This window comes from Pan paniscus, chromosome 3 (genome assembly GCF_029289425.2).
Source record: "Pan paniscus chromosome 3, NHGRI_mPanPan1-v2.0_pri, whole genome shotgun sequence".
In the NCBI taxonomy this organism is placed as follows: domain Eukaryota; kingdom Metazoa; phylum Chordata; class Mammalia; order Primates; family Hominidae; genus Pan; species Pan paniscus.
Window position 1 is genome coordinate 3,575,843 of NC_073252.2, and position 10,637 is coordinate 3,586,479.

A 10,637-nucleotide genomic window follows, 5' to 3' on the forward strand; every position below is an offset into this window, starting at 1 on the left:
AATGCACCTCTGCATCGTTCTTCAGTCCCCACATGCTCACTGAGCACCACTGCGACTGGCAGACGGGCACAGGGAGGCGCCACGACCAGTCCTGGCCTTCAAGGGGCTTGTGGTCTAGTGGGCCCAGTGCCAGGTGGCGAGTGCTCCAGACAGTGTGGTGCACGCCTTCCGCTTGACCGCTCTCCAGACGCCACAGGGAGGCACCTCGCAGCTGATCACACATTTCTCTCTGTGGAGCAGTGTCTTCAGAGCGGCTGCCATGCCACTGCTGGGCGAGGGTCTGCGGGCGGGTAGAGCCAGGAGCACCTGTGAGGAAGTGCACTGCCATTTTCTTAGCTGCTTCCCGTGTGTCTCAGTTACACACGGCTGGCATGTGTGCACTGATGAAACGGGAACATGGTGGTTGCTTTTCAGCACTGAAAGGGATACTGCTCAGGGGGCGTGTTTCAGGATCTGGTTAGGGAAGAAGCAGCGAGAGCACAGATGGGGCCCTGTGTGGTAACAAGAAAAAAGTCCTGGTTGACAACAGTGCCACGAAGCGTTAGAACACATAGGGATGTTTGTGGAGCATTTGCATGTGGAAAGCAGCAAAAACATAATGGGGACGGGTTCTTTTGTTATGATTTTTAAAAATCTCTTTTGTAACATCCTTCCCGCTGCGCCGTTTCTGCATATTCCTTTACGTAGCTTTCAAACTCCTCTTAGGATTTCTGGTCCCTACAGGGCGTGGGAGCCCAGGGCCTGTGCCAAGCAGCCTGTCTCCACGAGCTGGACAGAGGAAGGGCTGGGGTTTTGCCTTTTTAGTCTCAAAATTCATACTCCAGTTGCTTAGGCTCTGACTTTCCCCACTTGGAAAGTCCCTCACGGCCGAGAGTCCCTCCCAGCCCTGATTTCACATCGGCATTTTCCCCAGTATTAGAGCCAAGGCCCTCCGCGGGCAGGTGGGGCAGCTGTGGGAGCTGGTGCCAGTCTCTGACCTGTGTCCCTCCTCCCAGGATCAGGAAAGGCTTTCCTTGTGAAGCCAGAGTGGTGGCCAGGATCCTGCCCCAGTTTCTAGACGACTTCTTCCCACCCCAGGACATCATGAACAAAGTCATCGGAGAGTTTCTGTCCAACCAGCAGCCATACCCCCAGTTCATGGCCACCGTGGTGTATAAGGTGAGGTTGCATGTGGGATGGGGATGGAGTGGGAAAGCCTGGAGGTGGAGTTGCCTCCGACTTCCCAGCAGATTCCAGCAGAGCCCAGCTCCTCCCCTTTAAAGCAGCAATGCCTCTGGCCCCCACCCCACCCCCGCCACCCAGGCACAGCAGGTGTTCCCGTGCCCCCCAGCCCTGACACTCAGGCGCCTGCTTGCTCCTTGCAGGTGTTTCAGACCCTGCACAGCACCGGGCAGTCGTCCATGGTCCGGGACTGGGTCATGCTGTCCCTCTCCAACTTCACGCAGAGGGCCCCAGTCGCCATGGCCACGTGGAGCCTCTCCTGCTTCTTCGTCAGCGCGTCCACCAGCCCGTGGGTTGCAGCGATGTATCCTCTCTGGGTCCCTGGTGCTGGCCCCGTTTCCCTCGTCAACACCGAGGCTCATGTTTCATGATAAGGTTTTGAAACCTAACCTTTGCAAAAACCCCACAGATGCCAAGGTGACAGGCCCTCAGCCCCAGGGAAGTAAAATGCTGACAGGGATACAGAAAGGAGCACATCCAGACATTTGCCGACCAGGGCCTCTCAGAGGGGCCCGTGTATGGCAGGAGGGTCGAAGCTGGGGGGCCTTTCTGTGGAGGGCCTGGGTGAGGGGAGCGAGGGTGGGCGGTGGTCTCTGCAGACGTCCCGCCCACTCGCGGGCTCTGTGTGGCTGGGCTTCTCCTGACACTGCTTCTCATTAGCTTTGGTCATTGTGCCTCGATCGCCCTCTCGGGGAAAGGCTTAAGTAAAGATCCAGTTCCCACCCCCAGATGCTGGCTGCCAGGAGTTTCCCTTTCCACAGCCCTTCCCCAAGACAGACCACAAGAGCCTCCAAGCAGCACAGTTGTCCTGGTGCTGACAGCACAGCCTTGCCCGGCGTGCCTGGCATGGCTCTGCCCTCACTGCATTGGAGCAGGGCTAGTGGAGGCCAGCGGAAGCACCGGCCACCAGCGCTGCACAGGAGCCAGGCCAGGTGAGTGCTGCCCAGTGGGTGCCCTGCCTCCAGGCCTCCTGCTTCCTTGGCCAGCTCTGCCCAGCTCACTTCTGCCCTGCTGGCCTTCCAGCAGGGCATCCAGCCAGCCAAGGATTGCAGGAATGGAGGTGGAGGCGCTGCTGCAGCTGGAGGCATCCAGGTGGCCCTTCCGGGGCTCTGCTCGCTCTTCAGGCTCCCTGGACCCCTTTGTAGGCTGTTTCAGGAGAGGAGCTCCCAGGTGAGGACAGGGAGGCAGCATTCCCCTCATTTGCCGGCCTTTTTCCTTAACTCCTGCACCAGCCTCCCACATGTCATCAGCAGGATGGGCAAGCTGGAGCAGGTGGACGTGAACCTTTTCTGCCTGGTCGCCACAGACTTCTACAGACACCAGATAGAGGAAGAGCTCGACCGCAGGGCCTTCCAGTCTGTGCTTGAGGTGGTTGCAGCCCCAGGAAGCCCATATCACCGGCTGCTGACTTGTTTACGAAATGTCCACAAGGTCACCACCTGCTGAGCGCCATGGTGGGAGAGACTGTGAGGCGGCAGCTGGGGCCGGAGCCTTTGGAAGTCTGCGTCCTTGTGCCCTGCCTCCACCGAGCCAGCTTGGTCCCTATGGGCTTCCGCACATGCCGCGGGCGGCCAGGCAACGTGCGTGTCTCTGCCATGTGGCAGAAGTGCTCTTTGTGGCAGTGGCCAGGCAGGGAGTGTCTGCAGTCCTGGTGGGGCTGAGCCTGAGGCCTTCCAGAGAGCAGGAGCAGCTGTGCTGCACCCCATGTGGGTGACCAGGTCCTTTCTCCTGATAGTCACCTGCTGGTTGTTGCCAGGTTGCAGCTGCTCTTGCATCTGGGCCAGAAGTCCTCCCTCCTGCAGGCTGGCTGTTGGCCCCTCTGCTGTCCTGCAGTAGAAGGTGCCGTGAGCAGGCTTTGGGAACACTGGCCTGGGTCTCCCCGGTGGGGTGTGCATGCCACGCCCCGTGTCTGGATGCACAGATGCCATGGCATGTGCTGGGCCAGTGGCTGGGGGTGCTAGACACCCAGCACCATTCTCCCTTCTCTCTTTTCTTCTCAGGATTTAAAATTTAATTATATCAGTAAAGAGATTAATTTTAACGTAACTCTTTCTATGCCCGTGTAAAGTATGTGAATCGCAAGGCCTGTGCTGCATGCGACAGCGTCCGGGGAGGTGGACAGGGCCCCCGGCCACGCTCCCTCTCCTGTAGCCACTGGCATAGCCCTCCTGAGCACCCGCTGACATTTCCGTTGTACATGTTCCTGTTTATGCATTCACAAGGTGACTGGGATGTAGAGAGGCGTTAGTGGGCAGGTGGCCACAGCAGGACTGAGGACAGGCCCCCATTATCCTAGGGGTGTGCTCACCTGCAGCCCCTCCTCCTCGGGCACAGACGACTGTCGTTCTCCACCCACCAGTCAGGGACAGCAGCCTCCCTGTCACTCAGCTGAGAAGGCCAGCCCTCCCTGGCTGTGAGCAGCCTCCGCTGTGTCCAGAGACATGGGCCTCCCACTCCTGTTCCTTGCTAGCCCTGGGGTGGCGTCTGCCTAGGAGCTGCCTGGCAGGTGTTGGGACCTGCTGCTCCATGGATGCATGCCCCAAGAGTGTCACTGAGCTGTGTTTTGTCTGAGCCTCTCGGTCAACAGCAAAGCTTGGTGTCTTGGCACTGTTAGTGACAGAGCCCAGCATCCCTTCTGCCCCCGTCCCAGCCGACATCTTGCACGGTGACCCCTTTTAGTCAGGAGAGTGCAGACCTGTGCTCATCGGAGACTGCCCCACGGCCCTGTCAGAGCCGCCACTCCTATCCCCAGGCCAGGTCCCTGGACCAGCCTCCTGTTTGCAGGCCCAGAGGAGCCAAGTCATTAAAATGGAAGTGGATTCTGGATGGCCGGGCTGCTGCTGATGTAGGAGCTGGATTTGGGAGCTCTGCTTGCCGACTGGCTGTGAGACGGGGCAGGGGCTCTGCTTCCTCAGCCCTAGAGGCGAGCCAGGCAAGGTTGGCGACTGTCATGTGGCTTGGTTTGGTCATGCCCGTCGATGTTTTGGGTATTGAATATGGTAAGTGGAGGAAATGTTGGAACTCTGTGCAGGTGCTGCCTTGAGACCCCCAAGCTTCCACCTGTCCCTCTCCTATGTGGCAGCTGGGGAGCAGCTGAGATGTGGACTTGTATGCTGCCCACATATGTGAGGGGGAGCTGAAAGGGAGCCCCTGCTCAAAGGGAGCCCCTCCTCTGAGCAGCCTCTGCCAGGCCTGTATGAGGCTTTTCCCACCAGCTCCCAACAGAGGCCTCCCCCAGCCAGGACCACCTCGTCCTCGTGGCGGGGCAGCAGGAGCGGTAGAAAGGGGTCCGATGTTTGAGGAGGCCCTTAAGGGAAGCTACTGAATTATAACACGTAAGAAAATCACCATTCTTCCGTATTGGTTGGGGGCTCCTGTTTCTCATCCTAGCTTTTTCCTGGAAAGCCCGCTAGAAGGTTTGGGAACTAGGGGAAAGTTCTCAGAACTGTTGCTGCTCCCCACCCGCCTCCCGCCTCCCCCCCAGGTTATGTCAGCAGCTCTGAGACAGCAGTATCACAGGCCAGATGCTGTTCCTGGCTAGATGTTTACATTTGTAAGAAATAACACTGTGAATGTAAAACAGAGCCATTCCCTTGGAATGCATATCGCTGGGCTCAACATAGAGTTTGTCTTCCTCTTGTTTACGACGTGATCTAAACCAGTCCTTAGCAAGGGGCTCAGAACACCCCGCTCTGGCAGTAGGTGTCCCCCACCCCCAAAGACCTGCCTGTGTGCTCCGGAGATGAATATGAGCTCATTAGTAAAAATGACTTCACCCACGCATATACATAAAGTATCCATGCATGTGCATATAGACACATCTATAATTTTATACACACACCTCTCAAGACGGAGATGCATGGCCTCTAAGAGTGCCCGTGTCGGTTCTTCCTGGAAGTTGACTTTCCTTAGACCTGCCAGGTCAAGTTAGCTGCGTGACGGACATCCAGGCGTGGGACATGGTCAGGGCAGGGCTCATTCATTGCCCACTAGGATCCCACTGGAGAAGATGGTCTCCATATCAGCTCTCTGCAGAAGGGAGGAAGACTTTATCATGTTCCTAAAAATCTGTGGCAAGCACCCATCGTATTATCCAAATTTTGTTGAAAATGTGATTAATTTGGTTGTCAAGTTTTGGGGGTGGGCTGTGGGGAGATTGCTTTTGTTTTCCTGCTGGTAATATCAGGAAAGATTTTAATGAAACCAGGGTAGAATTGTTTGGCAATGCACTGAAGCGTGTTTCTTTCGCAAAATGTGCCTCCCTTCCGCTGCGGGCCCAGCTGAGTCTATGTAGGTGATGTTTCCAGCTGCCAAGTGCTCTTTGTTACTGTCCACCCTCATTTCTGCCAGCGCATGTGTCCTTTCAAGGGGAAAATGTGAAGCTGAACCCCCTCCAGACACCCAGAATGTAGCATCTGAGAAGGCCCTGTGCCCTAAAGGACACCCCTCGCCCCCATCTTCATGGAGGGGGTCATTTCAGAGCCCTCGGAGCCAATGAACAGCTCCTCCTCTTGGAGCTGAGATGAGCCCCACGTGGAGCTCGGGACGGATAGTAAACAGCAATAACTCGGTTTGTGGCCGCCTGGCAGGTGGAACTTGCTCCCACTGCGGGGTGGAGTGAGGTTAGTTCTGTGTGTCTGGTGGGTGGAGTCAGGCTTCTCTTGCTACCTGTGAGCATCATTCCCAGCAGACATCTTCATCGGGCTTTGTCCCTCCCCCGCTTCCTCCCTCTGCGGGGAGGACCCGGGACCACAGCTGCTGGCCAGGGTAGACTTGGAGCTGTCCTCCAGAGGGGCCACGTGTGGGAGTGAGAAGAAGGAAGATCTTGAGAGCTGCTGAGGGACCTTGGAGAGCTCAGGATGGCTCAGACGAGAAGAGGACACTCGCTTGCCGGGCCTGGGCCTCCTGGGAAGGAGGGAGCCGCTCAGAGTGCCGCATGACAACTGAAGGCAACCTGGAAGGTTCAGGGGCCGCTCTTCCCCCATGTGCCTGTCACGCTCTGGTGCAGTCAAAGGAACGCCTTCCCCTCAGTTGTTTCTAAGAGCGGAGTCTCCCGCTGCAATCTGGGTGGTAACTGCCAGCCTTGGAGGATCGTGGCCAACGTGGACCTGCCTACGGAGGGTGGGCTCTGACCCAAGTGGGGCCTCCTTGTCCAGGTCTCACTGCTTTGCGCCGTGGTCAGAGGGACTGTCAGCTGAGCTTGAGCTCCCCTGGAGCCAGCAGGGCTGTGATGGGCGAGTCCCGGAGCCCCACCCAGACCTGACTGCTTCTGAGAGCAAAGGGAAGGACTGACGAGAGATGTATATTTAATTTTTTTTAACTGCTGCAAACATTGTACATCCAAATTAAAGGAAAAAAAATGGAAACCATCAGTTGTTGCTGTGTGAGGCTTGCTTTGCTTCATGAGAACCTAGACCTTGCTGAGCGGGAGTCTTAGGAAGCAGTCTCCTAAGTGCTTCTCCAGCAGGGGCAGAAACTGTCCCACCAGCTAACATCTGGCATTATGGAGGGTCCCCCAGGCAGCTGCCAGCAGGGACAGGCCCCGTGTTTTCTGTAGCCAGGGATGAGGAAGTGGCCCCAGGGCATGGGCCTGGCTGGGTGCTTCTGCAAGGGCGTTCCCAAACCACAGTACAGGTGGTCTTCCTGCCCTGCAGATGGGAGCTGTGGGAGCTGTGGGAGCTGCTGGAGCCTTCATGGTCAAGTGACATCATAAGCTTATATGACATACACAAGCCTCAGGACTTGGCCTATGGCACTGAAGCAGGTCATCAGGCCCAGCACAGAGACTAGAGCTGTGTTTTCACAGGGCCCACCACCCTTCCACCTCCTTGGCCATTGACACCTGCGTCCCTGGCCCAGCTGCTCCCAGGTAACCCCCAAAGCAGCTGGCACATCCCACCTCTGGTGTGGCCGGGGCTGCTGTGTGTCCGCAGGGCCTGCCCCGTCTATTCTAGCTTGTTTGTCCTGTCTGAACCAGCGCCTACTCCAAGAAGCCTCTGCTCAGCCCAGCGGGGATGCTTCTAAGCTCCTGACGAGCCTCTCGGAAGCCTTGGTGATTGGTGGTGTAGTCATCTTGGGATGCAGATGTCTTACCAACCTGCAAGAACAAAAACCCTGTGGCTTCCTCTGGTGCAGGGTATTTAGTCAATGTTTGCTGAGGTCCCGTCTGGTTCTGGCTAATTGGCAGGGGTCGTCCACCCATTCTTTCCCTGCTCTGCTGTCTGTGCCAGGAGAGACGGGGGCCAGTCGGCCAAGGGGCCAGCTCCTGCTGCCTGCTCCTCTTAGGCACGTGCGGGGGCCCCCTTTCTCTGAGCAGGGATAGGGATCAGTCTGCCGGAGGGATGTGGTGGACAGGCCTAAAGCATTTGGGGCGGGGCATGCCACTTGAGCTCCCTAAATGTGTCTCCTCATAGGTGACACCGCTCCAGGGCCCCCCAGTGGCCTCTCCCTTCAGAGCTACCTAAGTTCTGGTCACTTCAGAGAAATGGAGCACCCCCTTCTTCCTGGTCCAGGTGTGGACAGCTTGGCACACTGAGCACACCTGGCATGGCTGGTAATTTCAGAAAGAAGAGGGGGGCCGGGGTCCAGTGGGAGGCAGCGGCAAACCCCTCGGGAGTGGGCTTTGCAGTCCCTCCCCATGCCACGGCAGAGCTGCCCTCAGCACAGCCTTCCTCTTCCTCATCGGAGAGCACACCCTGTCCCCTTGCCGAGCTGTGCTCTGTGCCTTCGGTGGTATTTGATTTTGGCTGCTACTGGCTTTGTTAGGATCTGGAAGTCGCTTCCCCTGCGTGGTGCGTGGAGCACTGTAAGTCAGATGACGGAAGTAGCCAGGGTGAGGTGAGTACCGGGTGGAGCCGCCACGGAAGGGACCGGGTAGGGGGGCCTTGCCTACACGTGATGTGACACGGCCAACCGAGGACAGAGGAAGCCCCGTTCCTGGGGTTGTGGGGTGCACCCCTCAGGGAAGCCTGCAGTGGGGCCTGAGGAAAGGCATCCTCCGCGAGCCCACGAGTCTGGTCCATGAGCACCGTGACAATGTCCGTGGGTAGAGGTGGACCCGGCCTTGTGTCATCACCAGGACCTCTTTTGGGAAACCATGTGGGCATCCCTTGCGGGTCCCCCGGGCTCTGCAGCCCCAGCAGCCTGGCTGCCTGTTGGGCAAGTGGCTTGAGCCACAGAGGACCCAGTCCTGTTGCAGCCACATCCTCTGGGGGGCCCCGCCAGTGTGGCTGGCTTTCTCCACCCTACACCAGGCCTCCAAGTGTCCTGGTCGGGGGTGTCTGGGCCCTGGGTGGGCCCCGTGGACCTGTGAGGTCAGGGTCGGGGCATCACTGGAGGCAGAGGGCTGAAGTTGTGGGTCTGGGTTCCCCTTGTGTGCACAGGCCCCTGCCCTCCGTGCTTGGTCAGGCAGCTACCCCCAAAACTGCTAGGACAGGCTGGTCCTGAGGTGGATCCTGGCCCCTGTACCCTCTGGACAGCCCACCCGCCCAACCTTCTACCCTGCCCCAGCGGCAGCAGTGTTGGCCACATCCTTCCCCTCCTGGCCCCAATTGCTCTGGGGAAGTCCAGGCTCCGGAGCCTGCCCAGGGGCCCCCCGTGATTTGGGCCCAGGACTCCACTTGGTTCTCTGCCTTCACCTAAGCCCTGAACTCCTCGGCTGCCAAATCCCCACCCATCTGCACAGGCTGTGCTCACCACTGCTGCTCCTGGAAGGTGCCCCTCAGTGGGACGCCCACCTCCTCTCTGGGCTTCGGTGTTTGGGAGCCCTGCTGCCCCCACCCTTGGTCAGTCCCCATGTCCTGCTGGCCTGTCAGGCAGGGCAGAAAATCCACCCAGAAATACTGAGCGGGATGAGAGTCTAGTTGGGCCCAGCCTCATTATTTAGAAGGGATGGAGGCCTAGGGAGCATGCTTCTAGCCTGAGCCCAGCAGGGCCCCGCCCATGTCCCAGGTCTGCACCAGGGACAGCTCCTGCTGAGGCCTGACCTGCCCCTTCTCCCTCGGGTGCTGCTGGTTGACCAGCCTCTGGCCCTAGGAGTCCCCGTAGCGACTGAGGGTCCCAGCAGGCCATGCAGCTTTGCCAAGGTACGAGCCCCTCCCCAGCAGGGGACAGATGTGGGGACCCTTCCAGGCAGGAGCAGCTGGGTGCCTGGCGCTGCCATCTGCTGCCTGCCCGGTTCTTGTCCTCACATTGGAGGTCAGTGTGAGGGCTCTGCCTCGGGAAAGGCCATGGAGCTTGCCCTGTCCAGGGCCTCCCATGTGCACTGAGCCTGGGAAGAGAGGGTTGGAGTTGAGCCTTTTACCCTGGGAATGCTGCCTGGAGGATGGTGTGGGTGTGGGGTGGCACCCTGCCAGGCAGGGCCCTGCCTCCCTGCGCCCACTGGAACTCGGGCAGGCAGGGGTGTAGGTGCCTCCTCTAGAGCCGTCAGGTGGGGGCCCCCGGCAGTAGTGGTGGTGTCCGCTGGCCAGCAGCTGCCCCTTCAGCCAGGACAGTAGGCCTGACGCCGTCCCCAGCAGCTCCAAGGTGGATTTGTGGAAGGGGGTAGAGGGCACGTAGGGGCCCCATGACCTCCCCAGGGTTCTGGGAGGGCTGTGCTCCCTTAGCCAGCACCATGCTGGGTGATATAGTCAGATCCTGTTACTCCTGTTGTGGAGGTGAGGAAACAGGTTAGTGGGGAGGACATGACTAAGGTCCATGCTGAGTCGCTAGAGCTGCACCCAGAACCACTGCTGGGACCCCATGCCTTTCTGCTTACCCCTTGTGCCGGGAGATGCCAAGAGATGCTGGGAGCCAGCCCCACCTCTGCCCTTGGAGTCATGGCTACGGAAAGGGCATTCGGACCGGTCCCTGACCTCACCGGGGAGGGCCGAACCCTGTTCCTGAGGAGCCAGGGCTTCCTAGAGGAGGTGGGCCTTCTAGTCACTCCTTCATCTGCAGGCACTCCACAGAGCTCTCTGTGCCAGCCTCCAGCACGGAGGGCTGACCTTAGTAGAGTAGAGACCTTGTGGGCCCCCTCCCATGCCCCAGTGCCAGGCAGTAGGGATGATGTCTCCTGAGGCCCAGATGGAAGGGGCTGGACTAGTCTCATGGGGCTGATGGTAGGGCCAGGCCTTGACCAGGGACCCAGTGTAGGGGGTGCAGAGACCCCTCTGAGTTCCTCACACATCCCTGGGGCCCTCCCCATACACTTCCTATCCTGACTGCGGGCAAGAGGGAGCCCCAGTTCGCCTTCCCTATGCTGGGCACCCACAGTGGGGCTGGGCACCCCCGCCATGCCCCTGCCCTGTCCTTCCCCTGAGAGCCTCGGTCCCACCTCCAAGGTGCCTCAGAGGACAGCAGGGGCAGCGGGCAGAGGCCGAGATGCCTCCTCATTCCAGGCTCAGCTGCCCTTCCTGGGGCAGCCCATACCTGAGAGT

General features: G+C 59.1%; 1 protein-coding gene across 2 annotated transcripts in view; it reads left to right on the forward strand.

Moving 5' to 3' along the window:
• HTT (huntingtin) overlaps positions 1-6,593 on the forward strand; it is a 206,597-nt gene extending 200,004 nt beyond the window's left edge. For both annotated transcript variants that reach the window (XM_063603488.1, XM_003812979.6), the window contains exons 65-67: positions 996-1,158; positions 1,365-1,525; positions 2,454-6,593. In XM_063603488.1, coding sequence (XP_063459558.1) covers positions 996-1,158; positions 1,365-1,525; positions 2,454-2,667 — 538 coding nt within the window. In that variant the 3' untranslated portion in view covers positions 2,668-6,593. The remainder of the gene's footprint in view (positions 1-995; positions 1,159-1,364; positions 1,526-2,453) is intronic.
• The last annotated feature ends 4,044 nt before the right edge of the window (positions 6,594-10,637 follow it).